The sequence below is a fragment of the Pundamilia nyererei genome, unplaced genomic scaffold (genome assembly GCF_000239375.1).
Source record: "Pundamilia nyererei isolate P.nyererei 1_Seehausen unplaced genomic scaffold, PunNye1.0 scaffold00196, whole genome shotgun sequence".
NCBI classification, from domain to species: domain Eukaryota; kingdom Metazoa; phylum Chordata; class Actinopteri; order Cichliformes; family Cichlidae; genus Pundamilia; species Pundamilia nyererei.
Window position 1 is genome coordinate 541,591 of NW_005187597.1, and position 21,476 is coordinate 563,066.

General features: G+C 39.7%; 1 protein-coding gene across 1 annotated transcript in view; it reads right to left on the minus strand.

Annotated features, from left to right (window-relative positions):
• nrg3b (neuregulin 3b) overlaps positions 1 to 21,476 on the minus strand; it is a 198,618-nt gene that overhangs the window by 14,912 nt on the left and 162,230 nt on the right. Inside the window, exons 5-7 of the mRNA XM_005747378.1 lie at positions 14,816 to 14,842; positions 10,098 to 10,200; positions 7,821 to 7,947 (exon numbers count right to left, since the gene is read on the minus strand). Of these exons, the coding sequence (XP_005747435.1) occupies positions 7,821 to 7,947; positions 10,098 to 10,200; positions 14,816 to 14,842 (257 nt within the window). The remainder of the gene's footprint in view (positions 1 to 7,820; positions 7,948 to 10,097; positions 10,201 to 14,815; positions 14,843 to 21,476) is intronic.

Sequence of the window (21,476 nt, forward strand, 5' to 3'; positions counted from 1 at the left end):
GTGCTTAACATATAGCTAATACACTATTCTTACACGTTCACAAGACATTTTATTAGATACATCTTGCTAGTAGCGGTTTGTTTCTTTGGCAAAGCTAGCTTAATTCTTCATGGCTTGGATTCGATGAGGACATAAAAACATTTCTCTGACATTTTGGTCTATATTGACATGAAAGCATCACACAGTTGCTTCAGATTTGTTCCACCACATCGCAGAAGAGTTCTGGTGGCCGTGGAGGCCATTTGAGTATAGTGAGTACAGTACAGTTTGTAATGAATCAAATTGAAAGCACTTTGTACTAAGGGGCCTAAAGTATGCCAAGAAAATATCTTGGTTTGAAAGAGGAGTAAAAGAGGCCATTTATGTCCACTGTGAGCGACCATCTTTGAACAGAGGCGGTGGCTTATGACACAAACTTTCTGACATCTATAATCCAGTCCCTTCCCAGACGCCTTAACGCCCACTCACATCTCGGGGCATCTGACCTCAGGAAATCACATGATAGGGTGGGGCCAGGTTTCACAATGAGCTCACACAAAACCTTGACTGATTGTGACCTACACCCGTTTTCACACCTTGGCTCGTGTGATTAGGTAGAGGATCATTAGGGCGTCGATTTGTCCCTCTTGGGGGGAAACTCCCACAGGGTTTAAACCTGGGACTCTCCACTATTTGACTCTAGAACTGAAGAAGCTTCTCGGATGAGAGGTGAAACGTCTTCAAGTTCAGATGCTTTTCTTTCCAAGCTCCTTAGACTACGATGACCTGGATGACTGAGAACCTTCACAGACAAGAAAGTATCTCCCACACCATTATACCAGCAGCCTGAACTCTTGATCCAAGGCAGGTTGGATCGATGCTTTCATGGTATTTACGCAAAACTCGGACCCTGCCAACAGCGAAAATCGAGGCTCATCAGACCAAGAAACACTTTTCCAATCTTCTACTGTCCACTTTAGGTATGCCTATGCAAATGTTATGCTCGGTTTCTTGACAGGAGTGGCACCTGATGTGGTATTCTGCCACTGTAGCCCATCTGCTTCAAGGTTCAATGTTGTGTGCATTCTGCATACTTTAGTTCTAATGAATGATTGTTTACTAGTGATCAGTTACTGTTGCCTTCCTGCTCAAAGCAGTCTGGCCATTCTCCTCTGCCCTCTGGCATCAACACCATCAATTTTCACCCAGAGAACCGCAGCTCACTGGAAGTTTTCTCTTTTTCAGACCATTCTCTGTAAACCCTAGAGATGGTTGTTTTGGAAAATCCCAGTAGAGCACCAGATTTTGAAATACTCAACCATGCCACATTTAAAGTAATTGAAACTGCCTTTCATCCTCATTCAGACACTCAGTTTGATCTTCAGCAGGTTGCCTTGACCATGTCCATGCATGTGCTTAACATATGGCTAATGCACCATAAGGGTCTAATATAACCCAAATCATTATATTTTCCTAAAGCTAATCTCTCCATAATTTCCATCTTGATGTGGATTTTGTAGGTTTTTACACAGCTTTACTGGCGTCGCCACCACTTACATCAAATGCACGCCGTTTCAAGAGTGTGCCTCTTAGGAGTGACGTTATGCTTTGAATACAAGAGTTAAAAAATTTATTCTATAAGGAGTGTGAAGGTGACCAGGTGTATATTTTTAAAAAGAGCTGAGGGTTTAATTTGCCTTGCATATGCTTTCATCATGTCAGCATATATGTCTTTAGTGATCACACCTAGAGGGGAAATGCCTTTTTCTTTAATCCCAGAATTCAAAGAGTTAATAACAACTGAGCGCCGCATTAGTTTATTAGAGACTTCAAATGGAAGACAATGACTAAAAAAGGACTTCAGTTTTATCCTCCCCTCTTGCACCTGCCTTGTCAGAGCCAGACATTTTTTTTCTAGCTCGCTGCACTCATCCTCCATCCTACTGCCTTGAACACATGCACAAAAACCCCCATTGTGCTTTGATGCTGGGTTATGCTGCATACACCAAATGTTTTGAGCCTATTTAAGAACACTCTGCTCTGTTCTTCCTTTGAAAGTATTTTCATTTTGTCTGTGTAACTTTAAAGAAAATAGAGATATTGTAGGACTACACCACCCACACCCACATGTCCTCTCCCTAGATGGTTACAAGCTGAGGGAGTGGGTGGAGAGAAGCTGTGGTCTGGGGTCATTGTGTCAAATCTGTGGAAAAACAGGTTTCACTTGTTAATCTTTCGTTGGTCTGTACAGCTCATGCCCCCTCCTGGGTGCTTATAGCCAGTGATCTTTCACATCCCACCTTAAGCTTCCCTCACACTGTTCTATTATAGCTTGTGTTTCCGTGTTGTCTTTGCCTTCCTCCTGGCTTCCTTCCTTTGTCCAGCATTCAATGCATTTCGTGGTTGGATGCAGGGCTTCACTGCCTCACCCGCTGAGCCCTAACACATTCCTGATACCACCATCTGAGTCTCCCCTTTTTTAGGTTGCTGTTGTGCTGGTTATTGTGCTTATATGAAAGCACTTTTTAAATATTACTTAAACACAACTACTTAACAGCTTTTTTAACATTTGCATCAAAGGTGGTACAGCGTCTTAGCGATCAGCTGCCCAGAGCCATGATTTTCAAATGACACCCTCGAAAAGCTTTCAGATGGTGCCAACTGCAGATCCGTGGGTGGGGTTAGCTTAAGGGGTGTTTGTTTCAGTGGGTGACACCAGACAGTGTTGAATTATTAAAGAAGCCTCCATATACAGTGGTGTGAAAAAGTGTTTGCCTTCTTACCAATTTCCTAGTTTTTTGCATATTTGTGACACTTGCATGTTTCAGATCACCAGACTCATTTTAATATTATACAAAGATAACCTGAGGAAATACTAAATGCAGTTTTTAAATGATGATTTCATTCATTAAAGGAGAAAAGGTTTCCAAAACTACCTGGTCCTATTGCGAATTAACTGTGATTAACCTTTTTTTTTTTTTTTTTTTGAAAATCTGAGTTCAGTTTCACTAAATACATTGTGGGATGATTACTGGCAGACCTGCTGAATTAAGGAATCACTTACATAGAACCTGTCTGACAAAGGAAAGCAGCATAATAGATCTCTAAAAGCAACACATCATGCCACAATCTAAAGAGACACACGAGAAACAAAAATCACAGACATCTACCGGTGTGGAAAGCTATTTCTAAGCCTTCGAGCTCCAGTGGATCACAGTGAGAGCCATTACACACAAATGGAGAAAACTTGGAACAGTGGCGAAGCTTTCCAGGAAAGACTGGACTACCAAAATTCCTACAAAAGCACATCGACGACTTATCCAGGAGTAGGGATGGCTACCGGTATCCGGTGCCATACCGGTGCCATAGCGTTTTTTAAAAGCCTAGAAATGCACCGAGTTACCAACATCCCCAAAGAACCTGAAGAGGAGAGTCCTGGCCCCTAGCCCTGCCAGTGTAGCAGAAATGATGACGGATGATGATGGCAGCAGCAGCCGTTCTTCTCTGCGTGAGTGGCTTAATGTTGTCCGTGTGTAATTTACGTTGAGTAGGCTAACCACGTTATTAAATTAATGCAGGTAAGGTGAACTAGCAAACACCATCATAGCTACATGCGGCTGTCCTCTTGTTTGATGGCAGATACTCCCTTCACCCTGGACAAAAAGGCTAAAATGACCAAAGAAAAAGTGGAAAACAGTTAAACATGAGAGTTTTTTGGACAAAGTGTGTGTTTTTTCCATTGTTTAAGCACTGCTTCCAGCCAAGAGTGATACCATATATGCCCTATAGCTGCAGAAAAGGCTAACATTGTTATCTTTTTACAAAAAAACAGCTGACCATGAGAGGTTTTTGGACCAACTTTGTGTTCTCCATTCTTTAAGCATGGAGCACCGTTTAAGCACCGGCACCGTTTCAAAAGTGCCGGTTTGGCACCGGTATCGGATAAAACCGAAACGATACCCATCCCTTTCCAGGAGGTCACAAAAGAAAGTAAAACAACATTAATGAACCGTAGGGTTCACATGTTTCAGTTAAGGCCAGAGTTCAGGACACTCTGCAAAAATGGTATCCATTGAAGAGAACATAAAGGCTTGTCTCAGATTTGCCAAAAAACATCTTCATTAATGTGGCTGAATTACAACGATTCTGCAAAGATGAGTGGGCCAAAATTCCTCCACAAGCGCTGTAAAAGACTCATTGGCAGTTATCGAAAAGGCTTGATTGCAGTTGTTGCTGCTTAGGGTGGCAAACCAGTTATTAGGTTTAGGGGCCAATCATTTTTTTTCCACATAGGGACACGTAGGCTTGGATTTTTTTTTACCCTTAATAATAAACAGCTTCATTTAGAAATTGCAGTTTGTGTTTACCTGTGTTATCTTTGACTAATATTTAAATTTCTTTGATGATGTGAAACATTTAAGGGTGAAAAACATACAGAAAATAAAGAAATCAGTATTATAGTATTAATCAGTATTAATAACCTTTCTACCTTAGTACCCATACATATTAAAATGAGATTTGTGGAAGCTGTAAACTATTTATGTTTCAGAAGTAGAAACGTCAAATCTATAATTGATCTCTCTATCATTTTAGCATTGATACATGATGGACTACTACTCCATATAACTTCCTGAAATGATAAAAGAAAGACTGCACACTGAACTTCTTTAAAAACAAAAACAAAAAAAATCCATCTAATTAAATAAAGAAAGTAGGAACGCATTATGCCAAGCGGTCGCACTCTTTGATGAAACCTTTACAAGTGTGCAGTAGAGTGCAATTACCCCTCTGTGGAGACATTAGCCTTATCAGTGCCATCCACGTCTTCTCTCTGCTTTTTCTAAGAATGTCTGGGTCACTTGTTTCCTCTGCAGTGTCTGCTGCTGCTGCTGCAGGCTGTGGTGGCTTCTAATGAATTCTGAGCCACTTTTTCTTCTATGGTTTGCCATTTTTTTTCTTAACCAAGAATTATTTGCCCACCTGGATGAAATTTCCTTCCTAGAGCTGATGCTATGTGTTTATTAGTTGATAAATGATTACATAATATTAGTCTCCTTCAGTTTTTGAGTTGGTTGAGGGTTATGTAGTTCAAATTTGCAAACATCCAACTTTTTAAACACATGAACCTGCTGTAATGTACAGTTTTGTGCTCATTGTGGATTATGACTGTGCTGCTGTGCTTGGATGTTGAATTCAGGATTCATGATCCAGAGTATGGGCACAACTTTACATTCTTCTATTTAAAGAGGTCAGAATTCCAGCAACGTTTACTATGTAGATCAACTTCATTGGCTGGGGACTTTTACTATCAAAAGAGCCATTTTTAGGTAAATGTAAAACACCCAAAATCTTATTTATTTAGCCTGTTATGTATAATTGAGGTAAATCTTTTTGCGTATTTTGTTGTTGTTGTTAATAGTTATGATAATGCAGTACTTTAACTTGGCATTTTGATTATAATAGCACCGTGTTTCTGCCATTTGGCAGTGGCACAAAGTTGTTGTTTTTGTGCCCTTTGCTGCTTCAGTTTTATTTAGATCTTTTTTTATGTTTATATTACATAGTGAAGAACAATCACAACCACAATTCACAAGTTTCACAAACTTTTTATTGGCAAATAAATAAAAATTGCCAATAAAAGTGCCCAAAAGTGTAGAACTGCAATAACTAAAATTGTTATCACTCACAAATTTTTTGTTAACCACCAGAATGGAATAATTGGGAAGGAAGAAATGTCTGGCAGAGCAGCTGTAACCTGTGTTTTGCAAATGAAAAGAATCCTGCTCTGATATATAAAAAAAACAGCAGCCAGTGAAAGTGAAAGTAACCAGACGTTTCATAATATTTTACTTAATTTTAATTTTAGTTTGATTTAAGTCCAGCAACACATCAAACATACTAGTTTACCAGCAAATATGGTGAAAGCCAACAAATGTGTCTATTGTTAAATTCTCTATTCCCCTCCACAACTTTTTTTCCCCCTCAATTTTTAGTCCATAGCCGATGGGACTCAGGACTAGACATTTAAGTGCATACATTCATGCTAACCACCAAAATTGAGATTCTGCATAACTGATAAGATATATACACGTATACATCAAAAAGCACCAATCCCATATGTAACCATCATCACCATATACAACAGTTCCCTTATTTAGCCAGGGAAAACAACTGGCCTGAACTTACATGACTTATGTCTAATGTACAGTGCTGTGAAAAAGTCTCGAGCCACCTATCATTTCTTTATATTTTGCCTCAAAGGAGCGATGCTTGGTTGAAATTGCAATTGTTCTGCATGCTTTCCGAGGTTTTCCTTTCATCATTAGCTGCTTTTTAACTTGTTTCCACTTCAGTTCTCGTGCCTGATCATTCCCAGAGGAATCTTTCTTTGTCCGTTTGTTTATTTGTAAAGCCAATTAACACTGACATATAAATCATTCAAGCATAAAAAATGCATCTAACTTAAGGAATGAACCTGTGTTGTGTCCACTCATAACAGCCGACTTAGCAAATATACATTTTTAAATTTTATCTCTATGCACTTTTTACTAGGAGCCTGTCAAAAAGAACACCCGCTTTCTTTGGTTGAATCGACAAAAATGCCAAAGATAACAGTTTGGCAGGCACAAAATAGGAGTTTTGCACAAATAATGTGATTCCCAAAGGTCTGTTAGCCAAATACCTGGCATATCTGGGCATGGTGTGAAGTGTGTCCTTAAAAAATGAGGAAACTGGACAAGAGGCTGACAAAAGAAGAAGTGGCAGGCCTAAAAATGATCTACAGCAGATAAACAGCATCTAAAGGTCATGTACTTAAGGAAACACTCCAATGACCTTATATAGGACCTGAGAGAGGCATCTGGCCCTTTACTTGTTCCATTTACTGTTCACTGAAATGATCTTGATGCATGGCTGTCGAGAAGCCATTCTTAAGGAAGAGAAACCAGGGAAAAAAGGTGTATTATGCCAAATTACACAAGACCTGGACAGAATACCGGTGGTAGAATTATGCACAGTACTGTATCCTTGTACACCGTAAAACAATGTTCATAGTTACTGCTTACTAAGTTAAATATTTTGAGCTTCGTCACTTCTGACATTTTCTACCTTTCCTTGATTTGATTTGCTCCACTTTAAAGTGGAGCACTTCTACTCCTTCAACATCAGTATACAGTATGTGTCTGACGTCACGATGTAAGTGCATGTGGAGAGGGATAATAGGAAAGCAATCAATCAATCAGTGTAAGCCCTGTTAGGCTATTGAGAGTATTATGCATGCAGTCGTAGATTGTATTTATTATTATTGCTGTATGTGGTTGTTTCTGGAAAGCATTGGTTTTCGAGGAATGTCTAACTAACTCAAAATTTAAAGTTTAGCAGCCGGCTTCAAACCAATCACTTTAAAATGTTATTTGTGATATTACTAAAATGAATATGCACAAGCACAATCACATTTAGCTATCAATAAAGTTCTGCTGGAGTTCTTTAGAATTCAGGATCCTTGACACCAAAACAGATTATAATTTCTACTCTGCAGTTTGTCACAGGAATCTGTCACAGTGAACATGGCAGGCAGATTTTTCCTCTGTAATGTGTGATGCATTTATTTTAAGCTATAATTCCCCACTGCCTCTCAGCCTATGTCAGATACGAGTGTGAACAAAAGACTCGAGCCAGTAGAGAGATTATTAAGACGTATTTTAGATCATAAATCATCCTGTCAGCAACTCAAAAGACTATAATGTGTATATGAAGTACTGTATATATAAAGAAGAAGATGGTGACAATGATGATTAGGGTGTGACTGGAAATGAATAAATACATCATTGATAAAGACGCACCTTTTGGAGCTGAAGGCTGTATTGAAGTCTGGGGGTAGATTTGGACATGAGGCCGGAGGCATTGACGGTACAGTCTCTGAGGCTGCGGCTGTCGGAGAAATGAGCCTGGAGTTTCTCCCTGTGTCTCCTGTGGAGGAAATGTGCCGGTGAAAAAGGGAGAACAAATGTAAGTCTACAACAAAACTAAAGAAATAATCCAGAACAATGGATAGACTGATGACAATACAGCATGCAATTAGGAAAACAAAGGGATTTCTATGAGGCAGAAAAAACCTCCCTACAATAGCTGCATTTGCTCTGCTGAAGATTCATTCTTCTTTTTCGTTGTTACACAGTTTAATAACGGTTTCTTTTTAGGTCATATTCGTCACACGCATCTAATGGCAACGTTGTTACATTTATTGACTTGTTACCATTTATTTCTGAGACTCACTTACAGATCACACATAGTAGACAAGATAGGCCCTGTCAATGAATTTCACATCTACTCACTGAAGACAGACACACACATATGTGCGAATTGTGACGATGAACTAATATATGCATTTTTTGTTATGCAGCGATAAAACATCCTTTGACAGTTTGAGGTTTTTAAAACGGTGAAATTTAACATTTCTGGAACAAACCATAGCTGAAAGTGACATTCAGCGTTCAACTGTGATTACTTTTCCGAGGTGAAACTTAAGGTGGTAAATGTGCGCCACAAAAATAGCTTTAAAATGAACAAAAAATGCATGAAAATAAAATTTAAAACTACATGAATTTAATCAAGGAAAGTTAAAGTAAAAGCAATAAATACAAAGGTTTTATTGATTTACTATGAAAGCCAAAGTTTGGATTCTCTCATCTTTGCGGGGAGAGAGGGAGAATTCACATGCAGTGATATCCATACATACAGCAAGAAGCCTTAAGTTATAGCAGTGGGAACAGATATAACCTAAGGAATTGAAGTAAAGTCAAGTTTGCTGACATGAGCAGACATTCCACTTTTCTTAAACTACTTAATTTTAGTTGTTCTGCCACATTTTTACCTACTCTGTCTTTTCCCTTTACCACACATACACACAAAAAATGAAACAGCAAAACGTGACAAAAAAAGTCAAATTCTTCTGCTATGATAATTTTTTTTAAAAAAGGAAAAAAGATGATACCGTTCTTTCATTTCGGATTAAAATTTGATTGGATTAATATTTAATTGCTGCCTAAGACTTTTGGATTAAATTTTAATTCACCATTAAATGTTCATTTTTAAATTCTAGAATGCAAAATTCTGTCTGCAGCTGAGACTCATTAAGTGTTTCCTGCATAAAGGATGATGGCGAGAAGTAAAGAAAAAACTTTTTAAAAATGTGGAAAGCAACAAATCGTTGCATTGGTTTACAGGGTTAACAAACTATAATCCAACCACCTAATGGCTTGGAGGGATTAAAACGTGCTGCAGGAACCCACTCTAATAAATAATAATAATGAAGTTATACCACCTAAAAGCAACCTTTCTGAAAACTTTACTAATCTCTTCTGAGAAGTACTGATACAAACAAAATTTCGCATTTTTTCTTGAGAGGAAAAACAACCACGGAGTTTGAAAAGCTATTTATCCACGGTAGCCTGGCGCACAGCTATTTTTTTTGAAGGAAAGAGACTTATTATCACAGGACTTGTGATTTTGGATAATTTTCAGTACATTAATTCTATCTGTGAGCCAGGACTATCTGTTCATGTTGACCAATATGTGCTGCACTGCTCAGGGCACTACACTACTCAAAAATAAAACCACCTTTTTTGTTTTTGTTTAGCAAGCTTAATTTAGCCAGCACAGCATTCATTCACTCCTACTGAATGAATATACATACACACACTCTTCCAGTTCTTTCCCTCTGCTTTCTTTTTCCTTCTTCTTTGGTGCCATGCATAATTGACTTTGGTGGTCTGCTTCTGAGCCACCAGGAAACCCTCTTATCTTGTCACACACATGTACACGTGCACTTAGGGTCTACTGTACTTGAACTTGGTCTGTCTCTTGCCATATCTGAGTATTTTGTTTTGTGTGAAGCATTTTGTGACACACCTGCTTGCTAAAACCACTTTCAAATAAATCTTACATGAGTATCTGTCCGAAATGCATCCTACACTATTTAGATTTGTTGCCTTGCTAAAACATCCTCTAGCTGACTCACACTTAGAATTTCATTGGGCTCCATGCCATGATAGTAAAGTGCTCTTTCTGCACAGCCGGGGGCATACGCTACTAATGTGGTTCTCGCTGGCATCACTCACTTGTTGTGGCGGTAGAGAGCCATACATGCCACTCCAAGAAGACAGATCCCCGAGGCAATGCTGAAGATGGACAGCACCTGCCTCTGGTAGGTGTCACCACTCTCTGTGGAGGAGAGAATACAGTTCAGTCCAATGAATTTCTGCTGTGACATAAACGATATGGACTATGGTTGCGATTGAGCTGAGAGGAAGAGATGGATCATGATGAATTAACATACCAAATACACATAAAGGGTGGAATGACATACACTCGAAACCGCGCGCAGACATCTGCCCACAATCTGCATTTGCATAAAGCGACCAATGCTGCTGTCAGTAAATGTCACCGTTTGAGGAAGAGATAGGGACATGGCAGACACAGGCAGGGCTCAGTGACGTGCTAACTGAAGTGTGATAATCATTTCGTTCAGACAAACCCAGCAGGGACCGATGGACTGTCTGCACAGCAGGACCAGCACTTGGTGTGTACGTGCATGCAAGGGTTGCATATGTGTCAGCATTCAGAGACTGATGGCGACAGGAAATTAGCAGCAAATGAATGCTCCCGGAGCTTCTTGTCAGACCCCTGCACGTCAGCGGCAGAGGCTTAAGGTCACAAGCAGCTGGGACAAGTTGTAGTTGATCCCAGCAAATATCTGTCTCACTGAGCAACTGGATTGTGGCGCTGAAATACTTAGCACGGTGCACGGTGTGGAGTTCAAGGGCACGCACCCACTGGCTTACCAGAAACTCTCATGACGATACTAACTCATGATCAAAATGAGCACAATCCATAACCAGCAACTCATATCACTAATCCACAAAAGTCGCTGAGAGTTTGAGACACTTCTCTGATCCACCAGCATCCATGACCTTACGGGCAACGTCCTGTGGCATTACTTGATCACTCAAAAACAACAAATCCCCCTGTGTCTGATTTTACTACCTTGACAACTGCAGGGGAAAGTGCAGAGAACATCACCGCAACCTGCTCCTGACCTTTAAGGGCTTGTCTGTGGCTTTTGATGTTGTCAACAGAGAACTGTCCTGGGAGGTCTTCTTGAGCCGTGCTTGTCGGTCCAGGTTTATCAACTTCCCTCAACTCTTGTTTTTGAGGGCAGATACTGCTGGAGAGCGTTTTTGTTCAAAGCTAACGTTTGAGTGCAACCATGCGTTCTGTTTTGCACCGTTTTTTTTTCCCTCGCCCCACCGCTTTCTTCCTCTGCATTACATCAGTGCTGCATCAACACAATTTTTGATAGTATGATGTAACTGAGTTCAAACAGGAGAGAAACCTTTTTAAAATTAGAGTGCTTCTAGCAACAGATAAAGATAAAATCTGAACATATCCTGGAGTGACAGTATGTGAATATATATATAAACATTGGAGGTCCAAACTACCCACTCAGCTCCCATAGAAGGGAAGCAGGATGAATTAAATATAGAAGTGATCCATAGAAATGCTGCAGGAGTGGCCTGCTGTGGCACATGATTGCTTATTTAATACGGTCAACCAATAAATAGTGGGGGTTAGCTTGGTTAGGCTGGATCACATTTTTTACTGTTAAAACAATAAATGTTCTGAAATGAGAAATTATTGAGTTGGAAAAAATAGTCAATCGACAATATACTGTGTAATGACGCAAATATAACTATGTATATATATGAAAAACCCCAATATAAGCTCCTGAATTACTGAATTGTATAGTCTGCTTCTATCCTATAATTTTAAAGGGATTTAAAAAAAATGTGTTTGTTTATTGCTGTGCAGGTAGAAGAGGAGAAATGTCCTGCAGCTGCTCAGTAAAAGTTGGCTTTTTTCTTTGTTTATAAGTAATGTGCCACTTGGAAATCCATGTCCCTGTAAAGCCTCCAGCCTTTACCATCAGTGAAATGACCTCTGCATGGTTGCATATCTGAAAGATATTGAAAACATTTTTTCCTGCTCCTGCATTATCAGTGCTCATGTGGAGCACCACCTGAGACAGGCCTTTGCCTTTTTTTTCCCTTTTTTTCTTTTGAGGGATGAAAAAGGCTTTTCCATAATGTGAACATAAAAACAGCTGTCTACAAAGCTCTGCTGAATGGCTGCAAGGAAAACCGACATGCAGTCTGTATATAAAACCATTACAGGCCTTTCATGCCAGATGCCTACAAGGCATTCTTGAAATTAGATGCAACAGCACGTTATAAAAGAACCCCACCAAAGTGAAGAGTCTTAGCTATATTGGCTAAGCCGTGTTATTTTGACTCAAAGACAAGACAATCCCATATGGCCGCTATGCCAGCGATGCACTCTACACTTGACAAGAATAACGTGCTATAATGAAGTTCATGCTAAAGAATCCATGAGAAAATGGGGTATTCAGCCTGCAAAACATCAGAGTCAACTATTCTGAGTCACAAAGAGCTTCAGTTGCTGGGCTAAAAAAAAAAAATGCAAGAAAATCAAAAGACAAGATTACTTTTAGAGCGCTCAATTCTACTTCAAACGGAGCTTTGCTGTAGTCTGACAGGCTGTCTCAGACTGTCACATATCAGACTTATATAACAAGCTATCAAACAATTCATTGATAAAGAAAAGACGAACTCATGATGGAACACAATGAATAAGAAACCCAACCAAAAAAAAAAATAAAAATATCCTATCTGTACCTCTGTCTGTCACCTGTCCGGCTATCAATTGATCAGTCCTGCTCTCATTTTCTCTAATGCATCCGCCCACCTCCAGTAGCATTCTGAACTAATTTAGTCCCCCAGATTAAAGTTACTGAAGTGAGGAATGCTGTTTGCAGGGCATACATCCTCTCCCTCCCTCTATTTCCTGGAGCTAGCGTGTGATGTGACAGCAGTGTATGAAGCCATGTTAATGGAAAACTTCATAGCATGCAGTGTTAGTTTTTATGTATGCACAAAAGCAAGGCAGAAAGTGGAAAAAAAGATGGGAAAAGAGAAAATGAAAAACGGTGTTGCAGTGTATGTGTGTGTAGTCTGGGGTGATGAGACTGTCTCTCGCCTCCCTTGTTTTTTTTCTCTTAGTTTGTTGACAGTCTGTAGGAAAGTAGAGAAGTACCTAAAGTAACTCCAATGAAAATCCAGAGAATTAAAAAAAAATCTATATGCACTGCTTCTCATTTCAGTATTTGACCTTCTGTGGATTTTTATATTTTATATTATACTTTAGATCCTATTGTTAAACTTGACTAAACATCTACACCAGAAAAAGGCTCAGCCTCCTAATTGAACTTGGTTTGGTTTTAGGTTATTTAATCTAAAAAAAAGAATAATGTACTCATGAATACACATTGATTAGTCTGTAATTATGTTCTCTAACAAAATGATACATTCACATAAAGTTTGGATTAACCCATTACATATACACTGGGTTGAGATGGCCGGGAAAAACAGCAGTGCCTACTGAAAGAAAACTTCAGGATATCTTTAACAACTCACCTCACTATTACTGTCACTGGACAGAAGTGACCTACACCGACTCATCGAACCATATCAGTGAGTAGATGTGAATGCTCGGGCTATTGATAGCTGAGGTTAACAGCATACTGACAACCTACACTCACTGCAGATGAACGGCAGCCAGAGGTTTGGAAGTGACTCAGCAGTAAAAATGTAAAATACAACAAAATATTTTATTTGTGGTTTATTCAAATGTTAATATTCAAATATGTTAAAACATGCCGGCCAAAGCAGTTATCGAGTGCAGTCTAAATTTGACATTTCTAATCTCTCTTAGCTAACTAAAATGTGTTTGGCCTAAAGGGGCCACCGTAGTTAGGGTTATGGCTAGGTGCTTGAATTGGAAGAGGTAAAAAAAAACTGAATTCAAATGACTGCAATCTGTGATCTACTGACATCCAGTTGTGCGATTTTACACACTGTACCTTTAAGAGTACTGACGGAGACTTGCTTGAACATGGTCGACACTATCTGAAGAATAGAAACTAAATTGCTTCTACTTTTAAAATGAGGGTAAGTTCAATTTTAACTTTCTACAGAACGACTGCTAAATTTTAGTAATCATTAACTTCATAATGTAAGGGCCTTTTGTCTTTGTAGCTACTTAACAGCTTGTCAGTAACACACTGTTGTTGCTGTTGTTGTAGATGCTGCTGTGTGTCTGAAAACTATCCGTCCACTGCATATGTGTCAGTTCAGTCATGCAAACAAAATATTTTGTTCATTATAAGCATCGCACAATTCAGAACGCTGTAAGCTTCTATACAAGACTTTTCTGTTGTTGGGCTTCTTGTTTTACTATCTGCTTAAGACTTAGTGAATTATATTCAAACACAACAAGTACAGAAAACCAAATGTATTATGTAAATCTGCAAATCAAAACTGCAGATTCAACTTGGAATATTTTTGTCAAAACATTTCGACTAACTTCATGGAAACCGCGATCATTTTGGACATCGCTACCGAGATATGAAATTTTCACATAGTACACAGTAGGCAAGTAGACACAGATTTATACAGTACATGAATCGCTTTCTTTGCTCCATACTCATTACATCACTCCTCTCTAACGGTACTGTTCTTCATGCAGACAGAATACACCTAATTCACCACCACGGTGTTTCCATGGCGACTAGCCCACATTAATTTTCCAAGGTGAGCGGCCTTGTTGTGCTGGTTGTGTGTGTTTTGTATGCAGTATTTCACAGACGTGAGGCACACGGAAAGATTGAGCACTCGGCACAGTCAATGAAAAGTTGTCTTACCCATGAACTCGATCCCAAGTTCATCCGCTGTTCCATTCAAGGCGGGATAGCATGAGAAATGAGGGTGGGGAAAAGAGAGAGAGACAGAGCATAAAATAATTACAACATGATGCGCCTCAGTTTTTTTTTCCTCAGAATTCACCTTAGGGGTGAGACACTTGGTGCAACTACACGGTACAGTTGGCTTTGCTGGCTTTTTCTAACACGGCTTCCTCTTTGGCACCAGGTAATGAGCCAGCCAGCCTCGGATGCTTGGAATGCTTTTCCGTGATACTCACACAGCTTGCAGTGGCTTTGATTGAAGCAAGAAAACAACGCAGATGTGGGGGCTGAGAGGATTAGAGGAAGGATCATGAAAATAAAGTTGGAAATGACATATCATGTGGCTTTATGTCATTGATGTTGCTTTGCACAGGCCTTTTATATTGATTTGAGCCTGAGGCATTGCAGTAATTGTCCTCTTCTGTCTCCAAGCATAGCTTTTCACTATTCACAATCTGGTTGCTTTAGGATGCGTCACTCTAACACACACACACGCTCAAATGCATGTGTACCCACACAATATGGTATAAGCTTGCACGTGTTTTTGGTCTTTTCTGCACAGGCACACACTTTGACATTCACCCTCTCTTTCACTCTCCTCCAAAGACACGCAGTCTTTCTTCATTCAGTTATGTCTTTTCCCACAATCCCAGCGCTGGGGAAAACAGATAAAAAGGAGCACTCGTGTTCTTTCCATCCTGGCAGTGCCCCCTTTTCATGTCACTGTAATGTAATCTTATTTAAATTAAAATGAAACCCTCACTAGTAATTGCTTTTCTGACAGAGGTGGTCTGAGTTTTAAATAGAAGATGGCTTGCCAAGCCCTGACAGATTATGTGTTGGAACCTCTAAAAAAAAAGTCTATAAAATAGGGGGAAAAAAGCATTTTGATTGTGCCACGGGAAAAATTCTGTCATTGCCATGGCTTTTATTTACGGAAAAATAAAAACACAGCGTGACAGGAGTGAGATCCAAGCATTTAGGTGAATGGATTAAAATAAACTGTGCTGCCTTATTAAGAGGTGGAATGTAAACGATTAAAAAACAGGACCCTCCCTACATTGCATAAAGGGAATGCTTCGGAGGGCATTTGGACTTGAAAATGGTAAGATAAGTGCTTAAGTCAAATTATGCTATTTGCTCTAAGATTGCTTGACAGGTTCTTAATGAGCCTAAGGGATTTTCATGATCACAGAGATAACAAGAAAAAACAGCCTGGAAAAGCAGGTCTGAGATTCCCAAATTAATCAATGAACAAATGAGTTTATGTTTGTATTTAGACAGGCTGCAGGTGTCATTGTGTTGTTGTTGAGCAGAATGCAGGGTCTGCATTTTCCTCCTGCAGCCTCGAGGATTATTTTACATGCCAACATTTATTATACGCTCCTTCTGAATCATAGTCAGTCTCATAGCAACCTTGCAAACCAATGATTAAACAGTTAAGAGCCAATCACTTCTGACTGGGGGACTTTATGCTTGTTGCCACAAAGAGTTCGGAAATATAACTGTGAAATCAAGATATGGCTACCACTTTTCTTACTTTTTTTTTTTACACTTTTCTGACTCGCCCTCCTTAAAAAAAATAAAATAAATGAATGCAGCATCTTTCTGACGTTACTTGATCTGTATTATACATTCAAGCCTTTTCCTGTGATTGCCCATGGCAACAGCCAACCCTTCTCCACTCTAAATCGCCCTGACTGTCATAGCCTGTGCAGATGATGTCATTACAACTCTGATACACATCCCTTCCTCTGGCATTGCCTTGTCTGGAGACATTCACCAATCATAATATGTGCAGGCTCCCAATCCTTCGCACTGGCAACTCGAAGCACCCGGGGGAATCATTCACGGCATCTTATGGGAGCCTTGAGCAAGCTTGGAGAATACCTGTGCATCATGTCAGATGCTTTTGGCCCGATTAAGAGGCAGGAATCTGGCTGGTGGGAGAGACAATGGCAGGAGTGAATCAAATCCTTAATCCCCTCCCTCACTTGGGTGAGAAGGGAACTGCAGAGTCAATATGTGTGTCTGTGTCTGTTATTGAATTCGATATCCTGTGTAGCTACTTACTCCAGGCATAATATCTACAGAAGATCAATAGTTCAAATTAGAGGATTGCCTCCTTCCTCTTTGTGAGTAAACCGGGTAAAAACCAAAAAGGCCCATCTTTCCTCCGCCTCCTCTTCAGTCTTCTACCAAAATATCCCCTCTGTAGTCTCAGAAGTGCGACTTGCCCAACTGAACACCATTAGTGGGATGCTCTAAACTTTTTCATGGTTAAAAAAGAAACTCAATCCACATCCTCAAGCAGTTATAAACTAAATTGCTACCTTCCTACTCTGCCATCGCTCCACTTAAAGACTCCACCACTTCCCCTGTGCACCAATATGTTAAACTCCAGCATTATTTCCAAAGCTGAGTTCACTGCAGTACAGCTGGAATGTTACAGAGAGGACTTAATTCTTTTAGTCCATGTGGTTCTGTCATGTGCAGGATGGACTCGGTTGTAGAAAAAAAAAATCAATATTGTGATTATTTTGATTAATAGCGAGATTACTTACTACTACATTTACTTTTTCTTTTTTTTTACACTGGATTATTTTTCCTTTATCAATGTATATAATTTAAGTAATAAAAATAATTTTTAAAAAGTCCCTGTTAACTGTAGTCTCCATCATGGGAGTTTTGTGGGTGCAGACAGTGGCAACAACATGTCCACGAGGCAATTTTGTTATGTGACCTGACAGACCTGCACAAAAGTCACAAGCAGAGAGCGAGTGAGGGCTGAGTGACACAAGTGTATTCTGACTATTACTTCGTCTCAATAGATCTTGTTGACCCAAGACTCCTTTTTTCGCCATGTTGCCTGGAACTGAATTAAACAATGAGCAGGTTTGGGCTTTCAGGGAGGGGCCACAGCACTATTGTGATAACGACTGACGCATGATAATCGCTTTATCTCAATTACCTTGTTTTCATAATCATTGGAGCCAAAAATCATAATTGAAATTAAAATTTGATTAAACTCTAACACGCCTTCGCCTGTGATTCTCTATCTACTTCTGTGAGGACGTGTGAATGAGTGAGTGACTGAGCGGCACTGTGGTCCAAACTGCTCTTTTCAGTATTTTACCAGTCGATACGAAGAAAAAGGATAAGGGGCAAGAAATGATTTGTGACTGTAAGGTGCTCAGATATTGATCCAAAATGAAAGCTCAAAGCAGAAAAGCGTGGCATGGCCCGGCAAAAAAACTACAGTTGCTTATTTGTACACACGCTGAATTTCATCAGCGCTTAAGATTTAGCTGTTGTTGGTATATGCATGTATGTTTGTGCTGTATGTTATTACGTGATTTGGATTTTGGAGGCAGGATAATCCTCCAAACCCTTGGTAATCTGGGTAAATTTTAGATGAGTGTGTATCAACACAGATCAAAACTAGGCTCCATTCCCCTCCGACTCTCAAATCTTCCTGTGTTATTGGTCACGGTCACTGGAAGCTGTTTTCTGTGGTTAACTGTTGTGGCCATTGAGAGGTTATGCAAGACAAATTCACGATAAAGCTGTCAGTTTCTTTTTTTTTCTTTTTCTTGTGAAGGTCAGGGGTGTACTCGGTGCACCGTCTTAACCTACTACTGAAGATTTCTTCAGTAGCTTGTTTGTACAGAGCATTTTATTGATTCTATTTTCCAGCACAAGAGAAGCATTCTGATTAAAAACGCTAAGCAATTTTTAGATTTTCCATACTCCCTGATATATAAAGCTCTTCCAGCACTCCTCTGATCATTTCTATTTGTAGATTGGAAGCCTCTGAACAGTGCATTCAGTGTGAGAAGGAAAAAAATAAAAAGGCTTTTGGCCCATTGTCCACATCTAATAAACATTGACGCCAGCTTGCTAATGGCTAATACATTTGTCTAAAGGGTTCACAAGATGAATGGGGGTGGACTGACCACCAGAAAGATCAGTAATTTTCCTGGTAGTTTAGTCTTTAGCTGATTAGCCCTTTATCTTGAACCTGCCATTAGCCTATTTACACTCACTGGCCACTTTTTTTTAGATATATCTGTTCAACTGCTTGTCAACACAAATATCTAATCAGCCAATCAGGTGGCAGCAACTCATATAGGCATGTAGACATGGTCAAGATGACCTGCTGAAGTTCAATCAGAACATCAGAATGGGGAAGGTGAGTTAAGTGACAGCATGGCTGTTGTGCCAAACTTGTTTGAGTATTTCAGAAACTGCTGTTCTATTGGGATATTACCACACAACCATCTTTAGAGTTTACAGAGAATGGTCTGATAAAGAGAAACTTCCCACTGAGCGGCAACTTTTCTGGGTAAAAATGTCTCATTGATGCCAGAGATCAGAGGAGAATGGCTGGACTGCTTCAAACTCAGACAACATTAAGTCAAATAACCACTCATTGTGACTAGAGTATGCTGAAGTAGATCTCTGAACACAAAACATATTGACCCTTGAAACAAATGGGCTAAAACAGCAGAAGACCGCACCGTAGCGCTCCTACTCCTCTTGTCATGTAAAAACAGGAAACAGAGGTTATAATTTGTGAAGGCTCACTAAAATTAGATGATACAGGACTGGAAAAACCTTGTCTGGTCTGATGAGTCTTGAAGTTGGCTGCAACATTTGGATGAGAAAGTCGGAATTTGGCATAAACAACATAAAAGCTTCACGCTTGGATTAATCCTGCCTTGTATCAACAGCTCTGGCTGCTGTTGGTGTAAGGGGGAATATTTTCTTGACACACTTTGGGCCCCTCAGTATGATATGAGCCTCTTTTAAATGCTGCTGACAATGTTTATCTCTTTGTGACCACAGTCTTCTGATGGCTCTTTGCAGCAGAATGTCACAAACCTCAAATCATCTCAAACTGGTCTCTTGAACATTAAGAGAGACATGACATGAGTTCAGTGTACTCACACAGTTACCAGACCTCAGTCTAACTTTGGGATGTGATAGAACAGGAGATTCACATCATGACTGAACAGCCTACAAATCTGCAGCAACTCTGTGACACTGTCATGTCAATATGGAGCAAAATCTCAGAGGAATGTTTCGCACACCTTGTTGAATCAATGCCACCACATTAGCATGCTATACCTAATAAAGTGGCCAGTGAGTGTAGCTTACAAATCTTCAATAGGTCAACAGCTGGTGCAATCAAGCACAGCACAGACCTGAAAAAAAAAACTACTAAAAATGTTAGTAGTTATTATGAAAGCAGTCGTACAGCCAAACATGGAGGAGCATGTGGCTCGTGGTTCAGATATAGGAGAAACAAAATTGTGCCAAACCCTGCAACACGAGGTAATGGATTTATTTAAGTGATGGGGTGCAAGTGATGACAGTTGCAAGAGGCAATTTTCTCTTAAACTGCTCATCAGTCTTTTCCGCATTACAGCCTAGCATGTAATGCTAGGATACCTAGCCGACGATGTAAACAAACAGGTGAACGTGGCTCTGAACAAGAATGGCGATCAATCAGATCCATCGGCAGGGCCCTGTTCATGTCTGTCGTCTGTTTATGAAGTAACAACATCATTTATATGATCAGGTTGGACAAAAGTACCGTTCGCATTACAAGAAATCAAACATTTCTATCAATGCAAGGCACTTTATCACAAATGTAATGAATGCACGTATTAGAGGTAAGTCAAATTAGATATGAATTAATTTACAACCTTTAAGCGATAAATATTTCCAAACTGTATTTTTGACAGAATTGTTGATAAATATTTTGCTGATTTCATAAAAATCCAAATGTGGTCATTTGTGTGAGCTTAATTTTGTGTTATCAGATGGGGGCAGTTCTCTAGGTTGCTTATTGTTGCTGGTTGACTCCTGACTGAATGACACAGTGAAACTGTTACAGTAAGAGCAGCAACTCCTTAACAGCTTAACAGCTCAGGGATTGCTTCTACAGCCTGGGAGATCCTTGCTCTGAAGTGTTGTGCTTCCCTCATGCTAATTAAACTGATTTATAGGTCTACCTATAGCCACTGTAAAAGATGCTCGCCCCTGAAATGCAAGTTTTTGTCTTCTGAACGATACGGTGTAAAAACTTCACCTTTTTGTTTCGTATTTTGCCTTCTGAGGCATATTGTCTTATATATTTCAATAAATCTACAAGTACCACGGCTGTGTTGTAATTCACTGGTTTGTTTGAGAGTCCGTTTTTATCCAAAGCACAGTAGAATTCGGCTTATTTTAAATAGCATCATAAAAATCTCTTGAGCTGGACACCCTGGAAAATTAATGTCTGCCTATAGAACATAAAACAAATCCCAGTGTGAAAACTGTGTGCCATGCGAGAGCATAAAACAAGCTTTGTGACACTGGCTTGTGACTCCATTAATGGACTCTCAGCGGGCCTGATGGAATCAAACAGACGGCAATAGGAGTTAAGTTTTCTCTTTGACTCTTGGTGCGGAGGAGACGATTCACTCCATAAAACAGTGTGAATTTGTAAAACTGCACTCTCACGGGAACGGCTCTGGGCCTCCAGTTTTTCTTCTTTGTACCTGTGACTTTTGCTTTATTTTTTTTTTTTAAGTACACCACACAGCTGTCATCACTTTAGGGGAACAGT